The sequence below is a fragment of the Takifugu flavidus genome, chromosome 8, assembly GCF_003711565.1.
Source record: "Takifugu flavidus isolate HTHZ2018 chromosome 8, ASM371156v2, whole genome shotgun sequence".
Classification (NCBI taxonomy): domain Eukaryota; kingdom Metazoa; phylum Chordata; class Actinopteri; order Tetraodontiformes; family Tetraodontidae; genus Takifugu; species Takifugu flavidus.
In genome coordinates, this window is record NC_079527.1 from 7,197,566 (window position 1) to 7,214,034 (window position 16,469).

Below are 16,469 nucleotides of genomic sequence, written 5' to 3' on the forward strand. Positions count from 1 at the left end.
TTATTGATGGGCTTGAAACCGGATGCATGTTTCTTAAGAGGAGATGATCGTGACAGAGGCGGACGCACGAGCCGACTCAACCTTTGCTAAAATCGACACGGCCTAGATTTGGAGCAAACAGGTGCAGCGTGAAGGGAAAAAAACAGACAAAAAAAGGCTTCCAACAACATCGAAGGTTTTATCTCAGGGTAACAGGGACCAACGTTTGTGTGGAAACAATGACTGGTGTCTCCAATCTGGGAGAATCAAAGGTATTAATCTAAAATATACCAGCAGACGGGAAACAGGAGGCGGAATGAAATATGAATGTGTTCAGACAGATCGTCAGTCTTTGCTGTTGACCCCTCCAGCCCCACCGCTCGACCTCTACAGAACCCCGCGGTGGAGCCACACTTTGTTCACATTCGCCATGTTGCGTTCTCCTGGAGACGCGAGACAACAACGTGCAAACTGGCTCACGGAGCATCATCTGGGAAAAGGATGCAAACCAAGCAAGAACAAAACAGGGACAAAGAAAATCAATCCAAAAGCTTTTGAATGACGGGTGTGGTGAAGCCGAGTTGGCAATACAATGATCATACGATGCCTTTTATGTTGGCAGGAGCGTGTTTGGATGAATGTTTTGCTCATTTCCTGGTTCTGGAAAATAAGGTGTGACAGTAAAAAAGGGATTTTATTTTATTTTTTTTAACTCAAAAATGCAATTTTACCAAACACTTTCAATATTCACCAGAAAGTCGATGAAAAAGTTTGAGGAGGAAACAGCTTTGCAGCCAAATCCAATAAAGCAGAAGGGCCGAGTCTCAACCCGATAAACAGAATAAAGAAGGAATTGGGCTAGGAAAGCAGTTTTGTATTAAAAATCTGAGTTGCTGCTCTGCGAGCGAGACCTTATTTTCAGATACATGAAATATTCATGCGAGCTTAAAGGCTGATCCCTCTAACAGATCACAGGGATTGAAATAAACCCAGGAGAAGTTGATCGTCTGATACATCAAGGGAGGTAATTTTGCTGCGAGCTGCAGGATGTGGGAGCAGAGCTGCTCTGAGTCAGGAGGTTTAGGCCTGACTCACCGAGCCTGCAGAGATTTGCCAGTGACGGTGCACGCTTGCTCCGCAGTGTGTGTCCTCCTCACCTGCACGGCTCATCTCAGGTCTCCTCCCGGCTCGGATTAACCGGCGAGTCAGGGCGAGAGTCCCCTCCCGCACCGTGGCAGCACGTCCTGGATTAGAACCTTCTGTTTAAACTACAGAACACAGCAACAGAGCTGTTCTCCGGGCTGTTCTCTGTCACTTGTGCTTTTTTTTGTGTTAAATCACCACATCATTTGTGGACGGGGGCACGTTCTCGTGCATTTTCGAGCCTGACCTTGAAACGCTGCCTTTATGCAGTTTTTGTCTTGGCCAGAAATGAATTTAATCACTCGATTTGGTTCCTTTTTCGTTTTGATTAAATTGACCTTCAGCATGAAATTTGTAGAAAACTGTGCCAACAAGTGTTCCGAATAACTCTAATTAAAGTTCTTCTTCTCTCAGTAACACACACACACACACACACGTTCTATCTTTGTGGGGACCTGCTCTGACATACTACATTATCCAGCTCTTTACTTTAACTCTAACCATCCCAACAACCCCCCCAACCCCTGACCCTAACTCTAACTGAAACCCATTCATATTTTTGAACATAATATGTACCCCCCCTCCACACACACACACACACACAGTTGCGTAATGCGCTGTGATAGAGCGGCTGTGGCTGTGATCCCTCTGACGGCAGGATGGGAGCTCACGTGTACAGTCAGAGGCAGCTTATGTGGCTGGAAGGACGAGAGCGCACGGTCACATGACTGTCTGTTTATAATATCAGCCTGCAGCAGGCACAGCGTGGCAAACACAGTCCGCATGCCGCCGTCCCGCTGTCTCAGACCACTGTTAAAAATAAAACACTAGAACGGGTGAGGAGACACTTCTCCATGGTAACGCTGCAGATATCAGGGTGTGAAATTGCTCCTGTCCCAGCTTCTGATATGACAAATTATATTCTGCTGGCAAATCTGGTTATTTTCCACATGAGTTTGGTGACGCTATTAAAATATCACTAGGGTACATTTTAGAGGGACGTAGATGGAGACCCAAACATCAACCACTCAGCTCTTATTAGAAGCACCTTTTGCAGCAGTTCCAGCCTCTTTTTGGCTTTGACGACAACCAGGAAGGACATGGAGATATTCTGATGTTGGTCTCTGCAGATCCTCTCTGGGTGGATGGAACATCAGGTGTCCCCAGACATGTTTGAAGCGTCACATCTGGTTTTCAAGTACAGTTTGTCCCTGGACCTTCCTACATCCAGCTGCCCCTCAGCCCTGGACAGTGTCCCTGTCCCCCCAGGCTTCACTTCCAAACATGTTGCCCAGAATTAGTAAGAAGTCTAAATGGTTTAATCTTGGTTCCATCACTCCAGGTGTCTGATCCAGTCAGAGAAGCCCGACCCAATCAGAGGGACGCCTGGTCTCTGTCCCCTGAAAGTCTTGGTTGTTTGAGGATGATGAAGACCAAGTTTCGTATCCTCCTCCAGATGTTGGGGAAGTTTCCAGGCAGTTCTGCCCTCATGGCTTGGTGTTACCCGAGTCGCACTCTGCTGAGCTCAAACACAATCAAGAGATGCAGAAGAAGCCCCAGAGCTTTTAAAGGAAGAGACAAAAGCAGCTCGTGAGTGTTTAAAATATCTTTAATGGATCAGTTGGTACTGTGTATGATTTGGAAGCATTAAGTCAGGACACGATCAGCAGCCGTACAAAACAGAACCCAACTAATGTCGACAGGGAAGAAAATCAAATACAAAAACAAGTCAGGCAACATCAGTTCATCACAGTAAAAAGATTCATCAGTCAGAGTGAAACTCAACAGCATGCTGAAAAATCAAAAATGTAACCATACAGATAACCTCTCACGCACGCACGCGCACGCACACGCACGCACGCGCAGGCTTGAACGAAGGCTGGGGAAAATATACAGTAAGACGCCTTAAAGAGAGCAAAAAAAAAGATAAAAATGCATAGACAAAATGTTCTGAAACAACAGTAAACATAAGACAAAACACCGTTGTCCTTTAGGAGGACAGCGTGCTGGCGGGTTTACATTTGTGGCGATTTCCGAGCACATTCAAATAGAAGTTGCAGTCAACGAGTTAAAAATGGACAACGCATTTCAAACTCTTTAAAAAAAAAAAAAAAGAGCTCCCACAAATGAATGTACATACAATGGTCGTCATGGCCGAAGACGAGGCTTTCAGAGACCCAGGTGAACGAGCGTTAAAGACCACGATGCAGACATGCTTGGCTTCAGAAACATTACAGTTATCTTAATTTATACAAGTTACTCAAAACACATTAAATATTGAGCCTGTCACTAGAAAAACACCTCGGCTTGGGTCTGCCGCTTTTTTTCTTCTTTGAGTCGCTGAAGGAATAAAAAGGTTTTCAAAATTGTTCTCTCTATCGACACAAACAGCGCTATGCTAAAAATCTAAATTGACTTTTTATTTTTTGCAGGTATCCCACTGATAATAGTGCAAGTGTTACAGTACAGTCAGAAACAGCACACGGTTCTTGTGTTTGGCCTCAGGTGTTTCCTCACAGGTAGTTCAAGATTAGAGTTTGAGGGTATTTTAGTGTGAACAGAGTCACAGATAAATGGTTGATTTTAATGATGTGTCGGAGGATTCGCTAAACAATAAATTATGACTACAGCTCTTTTTTTTTATTCTTCTAATCATTTTTTTTTAAAATCTTTCATGTAAAAACAAAAAAACCCCAAAGAAATACAATTGGCACAATCATTTAAACATTGTATTTTCCCAACTATCTGTACAATTAAAAAGATCTTTCCCATGTTACAATAACACAAGAGCAGTGTTAGTTTGTGAACACCTGTGATCGGTGTGATTGTATCTGCTAGTGTCTTTAATTCTTGTGCCTTCCTTGTGACAAAAGCGCTGTTGCACTTGACAGCCTACAATTCAAAATAAAGCTGCAGGAAAAACACACACACACACCCACACACACGTGTACATACGCGCACGCACACACGCACAGGCGGGGCCTCATTTACAAAATGATTCAACACCATCCTCTCACGTTAACTTACTTCATTTAGAAAAAAAACCAACAAGTTCTTGCTAATGTTTCTTGGCCAAAGTGGCCTTTATGTGTTTGTGTACGCCTGCATCATTTTCTTAACGCACAGAATCTTTATGAATGAGGCCCCCAGGACAAAAATTTAAAAGAAAACGCCCCGTTTGGACAAGCAGATAAAAGCAGATAATAATTTACATGTCAATCGTTGCGACTTAACCAAAAAGAAAGAAGGTATTTGTCTTTGCTTCGTTGGCTGCTGACAGGTCAGTTCCCCAGCAGCAGATACCACAAGTAACACTGCCCAAAGTCTCATTCAAGACAAAATAATACAAACTAACAACACCCGACAGACAGAAAACAGAACTACTGATAATCATCACCGAATCTGTGAGTGTTTTCACTGACTTCCTCCATGCCGTTTGTATAGTGGGGGGTGTTAAGAGGACGGGAGAGAGCCGGGCAACGGCCTGCTGCTGCCTCCCCCCTCCTCTCCTGCACCCCTGCCTGGTGCCTCCCCGCCCCTGAGCTTGTCGTTGTGTTGCGTGGGTGGAGTTTCTGGCGGTGTGGGTCACGTACGGGATGGGAGGCGGGCATGGCTGGATGCGGTGGGATGGCGTGAGAGCGGGAAAGGGCAAAGGTCACTGGCGCCTGTCCTCCGTCTCTGACCGCGAGAACGCCGTCACCACGTCCTCTGCACCTGAAAACCACCAGGAGATTATTCACCTTTGTCTGGACCGCCGTAGTGGGCAGAGAAGCAGTGACGACTCGGCATATTAAAGCGATTTCCTGTCATTATTACCCTGTAAACGCTGTCGGCTGCATCTGTGAGCGAGGGGGGAGAAGGTGGCGCTATCCTGTTCTGCTATTATAACAGTTACATCGGAGGGTGCCAATCAGGCAGATTATAAACACGTACGTAAAACTCACTAAGCTGTGGAAACGCAGATGTGCCCGAGAGATGAGAGACGCTGAACTAATTTGATGATGAGCCCATCGATGGATCCTGCCACCTCCAACACTAAAGCCACTTTCACTCCTTCATTAAAGCATCGTCATAAATTGGTGAAGTGCGTGAAATAAACGGCGCAACCGTCAAAGACGCCCCGAATGTGAGGCAACATGTCTGTCCTCAAACTTTGATTAAATACTCATCTTTTAAAATAGGAAAACAACAGCTGGCAAGATTCTGTGGCCCTTCGCAGGTGTCAATAATCACTGCGGTACAATTGACAAGATGCTTTCTCATAATTAACACCCTCCTTCCACCCGCAGAGAGCTCTTAACGGCACCTCTGGCACGCTGGCTGCGGGAAAAACTCCACCCTGCAAGGGCTCGTTAGCTTTAATTATTGCAAAGGTAAAAGTAGGACAGGCTGAGCTGCTGCGTGCATGTGGCACCAACTGCGAGGACTCTCCTCCTCACACTGCACATAATGGTGCAGTTTTGTGCCCTCTTCAGCTAGCTGTACAAGGAGGCTAATTAGCATGTTTCTTTTCAGGTCAGCGTGATCATCTGGAGTTGTTTGGGGGGAGGGGATCCCCCAGATCCTCTTCTCACAGGATCCCGCTGGTTTACCAACAGGCTGCTGAGGCTGTTGGTCAGGATGACAATAACTTATTGTCCTATTATGACAATTTATCAGACCTGTATCTCTTGCTAGCTCTATGAAGGACTCCATAACTGAATGGACAGAAGCAGACAAGTCTAACACGGTGTGTAGCAACCACGTCCCGGGTCCTTACAAACATTTCTCGTCACGGCAGTTGCCTAGTGACAGATAAAAATCAGACAACTCTAATGGTTGGACGCCTGCTGCGGCTGCTTCTGAGGGAACATCTCAAAGCCTCGGGCCTCCGCCACCATCGCGGCACAGACGGCCCCTCGCCAGGACCTCCAGAAATAGTTTCAAAGTAATATACACGGCTCAGGAAAAAGATGTATAAATCAGAAAAAAGAGGCCGTCGGCATCAGGAATAACACCACCAGCACACGACGGTGGCGGCTTCATCCTTCCTTTTCTCCTTGTTTTGATTGCTCAGATTTTAGGAGCAACATTTACAGCAACACTGAAATGGCAGGATTTTAGACCCCCCGCCGCAGCCGTCCAGTCTTATCGGGTCTCCTGCCTGAATCCAGAGACGGAATGATACCGAGGTTGCAGCGTTTGAGGTCACAAGCTGTGCAGGGTCAGCCCAGAGGATAAGGACCCCCCAGGAAAACAGCAGCAGGGGTGGGTTAAGAAGCAAGTATGACCCACTGCGAGGACGTCTGTGTGGTCCGGCATGTTGACGACAACAAACAGCAGCATCTCTCTGACATTTGAGTGATTAGCTGCTGTTTAAGAAGATGAAAATAAAAGTGAGGGGGGCAAAAGCATATTTAAGGGGGCGTTGGTGTGAGTCAGGCAGCCCGAGGTTCTGATTCACGCTGCAGTAAAGAACCCAAGAGTCAGTGCCACCCTGTCCGGCTGAGTAACGAAGGTGGGCCCTTCTCTGCGTAATAGCTCTGGTTTGAACAGACCGGAGTCACAAGGATTGCACAAGTCTGCAGTGTGACGGGGGCGTGACCATGTTTGTGAACGGCGAGATGGGAGCGGCTGACCGGAACATCACACCTTCTCGTTAACACTTTGGCTCGCGGACGGGCCCCCTAACGACAGCCGCCCTAATCTACTCGATGCGGCACGTCGCAGCAACACCAAAGTCCGCAGGGACGCTTAGATTTCCTAGGACAAGCGTGGTTGCTATGGCAACGCCTCCGTCTATGCTCGTTTGTCAAAGCCCTTTCTGGAAGGAGCAAAGTTGTCACATCAAATCAGACAAACAGGGAGGCGGCTGGGTTGATGTCATGTGTTCTGTCTGAAACACGCGGCTACAATTTAACAGGTGGTCCCAGTAACTGGACTCACACACAAACTCAGCTACCACACTAAAGTATGATCCTCTGTTCTGCTGCATTTGGCAGAAAAACCGTTTGGCCTCAATAAACTAGCAAAACAAGAATTTGCATGTATGGTAATCAGCCAATTAAAACCATCTAAATGTAGACTCTGACCCATGGAATAGAAAAATGTGCATGATCTGTGAGTTGCTCCACACAAAGAGGGAGATTTGGGGTTTGGAGAGAATTATCACTCAAAGGGAAGACAGGAATGCTAATCCAAAAGTATGTTTGCTCTTGCCCACTTCTATTTAACACGTCCATGACGCAACCTTGAGCTCGGAGGAATCAATACCTGAGTGTGTCTTAGCTCTGCTCGTGTCTTTGCTGTCCTCTAAATGTGCTGCCGGTGGATCGATGGGGCCCGGCCCAGGACGTGACACCGTCTCTTCAATCAGAGACCCGCTGAGGACGCCGGTATGAGAGCGCCCTGAATCAGCACATCCATGCACTGTCCTCTCCTTCAAACCTTTTAGCTGGGTGGTGCCTGGAACTCTCACCCCTAACGGTGGTTCCAGTCCTGCCCGTCGATGCATTTACCAGTTTAATAATATCCCAAAAATTGCTGATTTCAAAAGGCACGACCGAAGCTCTAATCATCCATCCGGCGACAGGAATCGTTTGAGGCTAGAAGGAGAAACTCCAAGGAGACAGCGTACTGACACACACTCTCCCGGACAGACAGACAGACAGACAGATGACCTTTGCCGTGGTAACCGAGGCTCCGCTACCAAATTACAGTTAAAATCAATGTGTCCTTCCAACTCAGAACCCAGCTTCAATCTTCCATAGTCATGGCCGATGACGACTTCGACATTAACAGATTTAGTCCAGTGGATTCAGCTCTAAATTACAGGGAGGGTTATGATGCCCTCAGCCTGTAAATGGAGCTCTGGAATGAAAATTGCCTTTTGATGCAGCCCGTTTAACAGAGAGAAACATATTTACCTGAAGCAATAACAAACATGCAATCTATCAGTAGGCAGGAACTGGGGTTGTGAGTTAACTCTTTATATCACCTGACATTATTGCTGAATAATCTCAGGCCATCAGCAAAGTGTTTAAGTGTGATTAAATCTGCTATCTCCGTGACGCCTAATCACGGTTCAGACGCAGACCACTAATTATTTATGGGCGCAGAAGAGCAGGCAGAATGCCAGAGACTTTAAATGTGTCTGTGATGTATAATGCATACTCGTGCACCTTTCACCGCATCCTTCCATAATTAATGAGGCTCTTCTTGGCCCTTTTGAGTCCTGTAACTAACAGACGGCAGAAAGGCTGAGAACATGGGTATCCATTACAAATGGTAGCTGGGTCTGCAGGAGTTTGAACAGACTCCAAATGTACTCCTCTTGTTTGAATCACTTCAGTCTGGTGCTGATGTGATTGAGGGAGAGGACTGTTTAAGGTGCCTGTCCTACCTCATTCATTTATCTATAAGACTCTATTTAATACTCCCCTAAGTGTGAAGGCTAAGCTAAGCCTGGCCAGCTACTGATAACTCGCTGCTTGCTCGTCCCCAGCGCCTCCTGATATTTGGTTGACTCCAGCGCCCTCTTGTGGATCAGAAAATCACCACACCACTCTGAGCTCCCCTTCAAAGCACGGGCGCGCGCACTTATTGGGATTTATGTCTACAGTAATACATATATTGCTTTTTCTCCCCATCGGGGAGGGATGAATCTATAGCTGTAACCAGTGCAGCCGTGAGCGGTGACAGTGAAACTGGTGCAGCTCTCACAACAGGCCTGAGTCATGCGTTCCCAGCCGGCCACACTTTGCCCAGTGACTAATCGCACGGTGCCGCTGGGCAGCTGAGTGGGCCTCAGTGCTCCCTCAGGGAATCCGGGCCTGTTGTTCTGATGACTAAGGTGCAGCCTGTGAGAGGATTTTCCCTTGCTTTCGGGCTGTGTGACGTGGTCCTTTCGGGACGCGTGGAGGCGGTGGTTGTGAACTGATTTGACGTCACCACCAGCTCCCAAGATGACTATTTCAAACATGTAAGAGTGAAGTTTGAGCGTCCTTCCCAGCGCCTTACCTTGGTCGATGTTGTGCTGTGGCAGCTGGCTCATCTGACTGTGGACCACACCCGCGTAATTCCGGAGAAAAGCCTCCTCGCTTGGTGTGAGCTGAGGAAAACCAAAACAATGTTATTGTGTTAATGTTAAGGCTACAGAAAACACCATCTTCTCCGGCAGGGGTAAACGGTGCATTTATGAACATTATTAGGGAGTTCAATGAGGGCGCGTGGCTCTGTGTGTGTTTAAGGCACATTTGCCGATGGGCGCTAATGGACGCGATCAAGTCTGATCACCATGGTAACAGTGTAAAACCTCTGTTTCAGCATAATGATCCAGGTAATGTCACTTTCACAGTGCTGATGGCTGATGCATTATTCATGCGCGTGCAGAGAAGACGCCTTAAAAACAAACTTGCTCCAGAAAAAGCACACCTGCTACTTCAACATGTGACCTCTTAGAGCCGCGTACATGTGAAGTTTTAGTGAAAGCTGTGATGCTGCTGCTGCACCATTTATCATTTATTCATCCTGACCGTGCAAAGAGCATCATTTTATTCGAGTTCTGTCGTTGGCGGTCACGCACTCGAAAGTAGAGCATCCTCAAATGTTGGCTTTGGTTTACATATTTTATGAAATATTTACAGCTACAAACTTTACAAAACACTGTTTTAAACAGATGTTAAACAGCTGTGCTAGAATCTGGCTGTGCTGTGGAAGGATTATTTCGGGAGTCTAAATTTAGATGCAAGAAGATCTAAATTTTACTTTTGTCAAACACAAGTATTCGACCGCAGAACTATTCAACTACATGGTTATAAGGTAAAATGCAAGTTATCAATTACATTTTTAGATATTTTTCGAGAAGCGGCACCCATAGCGGAAAACAGGAGTTTAAAATAACGTGTAAATCCTGCTTACATTTGATCCCATTTTCTTTAACATAAGTAGGACCCGCACTTTCTGCTGGATGTACATGTCTTCAGGAGACTTCCCAGGGGCCTCCTCGCGGTTCATCCCCGCTTCTCCCGTGGCTCTGGAAAGACAAAGCAGAAATGTTGACTAGGAAACACTCAACAATCTCAGATTAGAATGATTTATTAATTGCCTCACATCGATGGTGATAGTTGAGATGCATACACACTGAAGAACGTACACAACAACCCCCCAACCAGGAGACAAATGGGGCGTTTGGCAGCGCGCGGCTGATGACACTGCTAAGCTTCCATCTCTGATTCTCTCTGTCTAATGACCTATTTTTCCCTGTCAGTCTACAGAAATGATACAAAATCTAGTAAGGAAGGAGTGAAGGCTGGGCAATGACATGGCTGCCAAAGATAATGTGGGTGCCAGAGGAGGTGTAGGTGCTGTTGCAACAGTGCACGCCGACATCAAAGTTGCCTGGATTTACATCACATCTGTGACGCGCCACAAAGAAAGACGCACGTCTTGGAAAGAGCTCTGAAGGAATTAATCACAGACAAAAGGCCCTGAAAATCTCGAAAGGGACGAATCTAATTCAGCACACGCAAAAACAAACGAAATGATTATCAGCATGCGAGTCGGGAGCTGTTGTGGCCTTCGATCTCAGGCAGGGAAACGGGAGCCTGGGTGCGATGCTTCTGCCAGTTACTCCGGCAGCTCGTCTACGCAAAACACTGCTAATTCACGTTGACAGGCTGTTTGATGTGGGACTATGTTTAATTGTGGGACTATGTTTAATTGAGCAGCCGGCTTGCCAACCCCACCTCAGAGCCTGGGGTGTGTGTGTGTGTGTGTGTGTGTGTGTGTTGGGGGGTAATGAAGCACCACTGACTGTTTGTGAGGATACAGAGCAGCTAAAGACCGTGTTCCTGCTTCCAGTCCTTATAATTACAACAACCGTCGGTGTCTGTTTACAGCAACCGGGACTTTGTCTCCCCGTCTTTCTTCAGCCACACACAGCGGCGGGACCCTGAACGCGGACAGGCGGACACGCTCGCCGCTCACTTTTGTGTAGATTCCGCTATTTAATTGAGAGAGCGTCGAAGAGGACGAGCCAGGCCGACATGAAAAGGGGGAAGCGCCCGTGCTGCGTTCCAGCTCCTCTGTGCACCTTCAGGGTGGCGGTGTGTGGTTGTATTTGGGAAGGGGGGGTGGAAACGCAGCGAGGCGGCGCCTTCGTGTCAGTGTCATTGACATGTTTGATCGTGCGTCTGAGCTCCCGGCTTCAAACGGATGCAGGAGCTGAGTCTTGGATCAGAGGGAGCCACCAGCGAGGAGCCATACGGAATGAACGCCGTCGACTCAGGTGCAAACTGGGAGGGAAAAAACGAGCTGGCGCACGTGAGCACGTGATGAGATGAAGAAAATGACTGCAGAAGGGGATCGATTTAGAGCGCCACAAAGGTGTTGAGAAGCTAGCAAGGTGTAATGAGCGCGACGTACATTTTAAGATGTTTGACGGTTTTTGTATTTTAGCTGTTTGCGGCAGAACAAAAGGCCGATGTTTTCCATATTTATCGTCAGTATAAATAGGCTCGCGGCTTTGATGATGGAGGCAGTTGATGCCAGCTTTTGAAGTCTGAAAAACAGCCATATTTAGACGCCATTTGGAGCCTCAGCAGCATCTGAAACATTTAATCTGATCCCACTTTCACAGAGATTTCTGCAAGGATCCCAATAGGGAAACATGGAAGGCTGCAGAAATGGGGTGAGATTGGAAATGAGGGCAGCTCTTTTCTGCTGTCGTCACGTGTTTAGGGAAAGATCTGGAGAAAAAAAGGGCTTCTTTCTTATTCCTTTTTTAACCAACCTGATCTGAAGTCGCTGTGTGCTGGGGGGCACACTTTACCAGGTTCCCACACATTTTTATGGTCAAATTCAAGCACTTTCAAGGGTGCTTTCAATTATTCCATCACCGCATTACTGGGATAAAATATATATCTAAAGAAATACATGTAAATGGGATTTTTGCCCTGACTTTTTTTAATCGCAGTGATATAAAGTGATTGTATTATGCTATACACATCAAAAAATGATGTTTTATAATATAATTCAAGCACTTCTCAGACCTTGAAAACAGTATGAGACTAATCCTTTGGGAGGAGAGGAAGGCAAGACACAAACACCACCAACCTGATTAGACTTCTGGAGGTTTTCTCGTTAAGGAAACTGAGGAGTGACCTATACGACCTTAGCTCATGAAAAGGAAGAGAGCTACCGTGCACCGAGCAAGCAGGTCAAATTCAACCCTCCCCTAGCTGTCAGTCAAAGACCTTTTACTGCGAGGAGACGCCAACACAAAGGACAGGAAGACACAGAAGGACAGAAATGTAAAAATAATTGAGTTTATATACCGGAACCAGCAGCCACCGTTGGTTGTGGGCGACTTTGGGTCAAGGGTCCACTGAATGACTTGGATTCACGTTATAATCATGATCACCGCAGATGTAAATTTGACCTCTCTTTCCATAAAATGGTTGTTTAATCGTTCGCCCACAGTTAAAGCCGAGCCACAAACAGGTGTCATGTTGTTTACACCCTCAAACAAAAGATTTGTCGATTCTCTAACCTCTTAACTTAGTTAGTCTGATTAAAATAAACTAGCGTTATTATGCTTAATAGCAGCGCAGGAGTGCCAAACATCACTCGTGCCACTGGATGACAACATTTACACGACAGTAATGAACACGTAATTGTATAACGGGCTCGTCCATCCAACCCTACTGAACAAACACCCTTTACAACCATTTCCCAGATGAGCTTGGACTTTGTACAATTCCACACACGTGTACACAAGTCCTAGTTTCATCTGCATCAAAACTGAACTACAACAAATCCAGATTCCAAGATCCACTAAAAGCTGCACCTACCAGAGCAAAAATATAGAAAAACCATATAACGTAGACTACAATAAGGCTTCTGTCAGGCTCCTTTGTGTGCTTGATGTCAGATTGTAGAGGTGGGCTGGCGGAACACTAATCCCTGGAGATAAGCTCAGCCAGCCTCAGATGTGTGGGGCTAATATTTGTGACACAATCAAAGGAATTCTTTAATGCTGCTCTGCTTCTCGTCCCCCCGTCTGTGCAACCCGGGATTGTAAGAAATTCCAGCTTCGTTATAGGTGGAGATTATGCTAAAGAAATTCATGCTAATTATACAAACTGCTCATATTAGAAAAAGTCTTCCAGCAGTCCTGAAGCAGATGTGATAGATCTAGCAGATATATCTGAAAAAGGAGCTTTTTTAACACATTTACACCTGATTTCTTCCTGACAGAAAGCCCATTTGGTGCTATAGTAGGATGAAACGGCCAGAAAACTGACACAAAACAAAATGTAAGCAAAGAAAAATGGTTTGTGCCCAAATGAGCCGGGTCAGAAAACACGAAGACTATTCCAACACTGTGACCAGGCCACATAGTGCGGCCAGGATCTGCTTCCAGAGATTACTGTATGCAATGTGATAGCTCCTCACATTTGCTGAGGGTCACGCAGGACAGAGGCTGCTGCGGCCCAGTCACACATGGCCAGGTCCACTTACTGGGCTTTTTCAGCTGCTCACAGGATGCACAATGTCCGATTGTTTCTGAAATCAAATTCTCCAGCAGCAAGCAGAGAAGAGAGGAACCCAGGGCGGGTTGAGCAGGAACAGCGGTGCCACTGGGAGGCACACTTCTGTGAGCCCCCTGAGAAAGACGAGGCGGATGGAGAAATAACCTCAGTCCGGAGCTGCAGCGACAAGCTGAGGAAACGTGTGAGAAATTTAAGAAGGTGGGAAGTCTGGCGAGGCCGCCAGCTGGACCTTCAGCAACCTGTTCTGGTGCTGCAGAGCAGCTGTGGCACTGCAGGTACACACACACTCTAGTTTCCTGACGACACAGACACACACTCTCTGTTGCCTGATGTCCAACTATGGCACCAACGTCCACAAAGCTGCAGATGGAGCAGCGATGCTGAAGTCAGGGGCGGGTGTTCTGCTTTAAAACATCAGTTTTAAAGAGCGTCAGACTCTCTCGGGGTCGGGGCAGCGCGGGGGGGGGGTCTCAAAACAACCAGCGTGAGCCAAACGGGCACAATATTGAAAAGAGCTCCGACTTGCAGGGCGGCTACGCGCTGTTTTTGTGCCGTCTCCTTACATGTACCGTGCACACAACAATGGCGGCAGTATTTGGGGACAATGCTGCTGATGTGGATTGTGGAAAAGATGATTGATAAGTAGGTCAGGCCTTGTTGTCAACATGTGAGGCATGAACTCAAACAATTCTGCTTAACTGTAGCAGGCCTGGTCCATAGCTGGGGTTCAGGGTGCGCTTCATTATCCTTTGACTACGTCCCGTCCACATCACAGTGACACCGGGACCCCCAAGACAATGAGTTACAGTACAAAGAGCATTTAGTACATTTACCTCTTGAAAAGAAAAGTGATTCATTAATATAACATGACTACGACACCACACATAATACAAAGCCTGTACGCCACAGCAGGATTAATGCATATTGCATGTGTTCTTGATATTCTGCAGCCCCAAATTTCACACACAACAATGCTCTATAACATATGTAAATTGGGTATATGATCTCACAACATCTTAGCTCTCTCCTCAGGGCCCCTCAGAAGAACTGAAACAGAAGCTGCTGCCTTAAGCTGGTCCCTCGGGGGAAAGGCTGCCAGCTTTCAAAAACACCCGTGTCTATGTAGTGCATAAAATTCTGAAACTTGTGCGATCAAAGAGATGGGAGATGATATATATATATAAATATATATAAACAAACACACACACACACACACACACACACACACACACACATAAAGGCATGTAAATGCTCGGGATCCCGTCCAGAAAAGACCAGATTGCTAGCTTTAAAAACCATTAAGGCGTTGTATTCATTTGGTGGCCTCGGTCACACTGGGGCGAGCGGCTCTTGAATTAAGTCAAGCCACGACCGGCTACGCTGTGCGTCAGTTAAAGCTGACAGATTGCCAATTTCTCGTGCCAAAAGCAGAGCGAGAGATTGTGAGATGACATGACCCACCCTCCCAAACAGTCCGAGCAGGCAGCTGATGAGGTCCCCCTCCAGCTCAAGGGGGCCGTGCCAAGTGCTGGAAAGCACCTGCCTTGAATATGAAGAGGCGAGGGAACGAGACGAGGTGAGGCCCAGGGTCCTAATTTCACTCCAAAATTGTGTTAGCCAGGGGAATGTGCAAAGGAATACAAGCCAGGCATGCTTTAACCAACGACGGGAAGCACTCTGCTGCCACTGAGGGCGATTAGGAGCGTTTGCCAGCAGCCTGGATCCCCACTGGGTGCAGCCGTCGTCAGTGCCCCGGCCATCGACAGGGTGTCTGCTTCAACGCTCTGGACTGCCAGCTATCTGACAAGTGGGGGAAAGCAGACACTATAAAAGGCAGGGTGGCACAATGCACCCAAAGGTGGCAGGAACCAAAAATAGAAAACTAATGTAGGATGGGAAAACAAATATCAACACAAAAATGAATAGATCACTTGTTCTTGCTGCTTAAAGGGCATTTGAAATGTTAGAAGGTAATAGCTAAACATGCTGCTCTGTAAATGTACCATTTTCTGCCCAATTCCTTTTAGGAGAAAACTATAATAATATAAAAGGACGGGTCTGTGTGCATGTGTATATATATATTTGTGTAAATGTATATATATATATATCTGTGTGTGTGAATGAGAATGAATTAGCACAGAAAACTAAATTGTTTGGGTGAGAAACGTGAAACATGACTGAGGGCTTGTTGTTGTGCTCCAGATCCCAGACTCCTCTAACTGTAGCCAAGCTTTCGCTAGCGAGGAGCAAACCTTCCCTGCATTTCGGTTCGATTCTCAAGCAACAATCGACACAAAGCGACTAATGGTCCGGCGTTCTCGTTGACTTTGAATCCCTCCGTATGTTGACTTCATAAACGCCGAATACAGCGTCCGCCGAACCGGCGCGACTCTTAGCAAAGCATCCAAAGCTAATAAGGCATGCTAGCTTGTTAGCATGCCGGAGACAAAAGCCTGAATGAAGTTCCTCTGGGTGAAAACACCATCCAGGTACCGCCGCTCTACCCGAGGTGGAAGCCCGGAATTCAAACACAAAGATAGTTTTGATAGAACAGAAAAAGCCCAAACCCTCGCCTGAACAACGAACCACTCGAGCTTACCCCTCCTGGTCCAGGTTTTCTTTCTTCTGTGCTCCGTTTGAATGGTGTGTTGCTGAAGGAAGGCGTCCTGTTCCGGGGTCACATCCCTCCAGTCGGCGGAGCTGCGGAGGACTGAACGAGGCGAGAGCTGCTGGAGGCTGCGCTCACCGCCGGCCGCCGGGGGCGCTGTCGAGCCGCGCACTGACAAAAAACTACAGTCTATTGCGATCATCGCC

The 16,469-nt window shown here is 46.9% G+C and overlaps 1 protein-coding gene across 1 annotated transcript; it reads right to left on the reverse strand.

Annotated features, from left to right (window-relative positions):
• Positions 1 to 2,713: 2,713 nt before the first annotated feature.
• Positions 2,714 to 16,429, reverse strand: ctnnbip1 (catenin, beta interacting protein 1). Its single transcript, XM_057041015.1, has 4 exons — positions 16,255 to 16,429; positions 10,021 to 10,135; positions 9,121 to 9,211; positions 2,714 to 4,836 (listed from the first exon to the last, which is right to left on the reverse strand). Exons 2-4 carry the CDS (start codon positions 10,114 to 10,116, stop codon positions 4,778 to 4,780), a joined length of 246 nt encoding a protein of 81 aa, XP_056896995.1. The 5' UTR covers positions 10,117 to 10,135; positions 16,255 to 16,429; the 3' UTR covers positions 2,714 to 4,777.
• Positions 16,430 to 16,469: the final 40 nt, after the last annotated feature.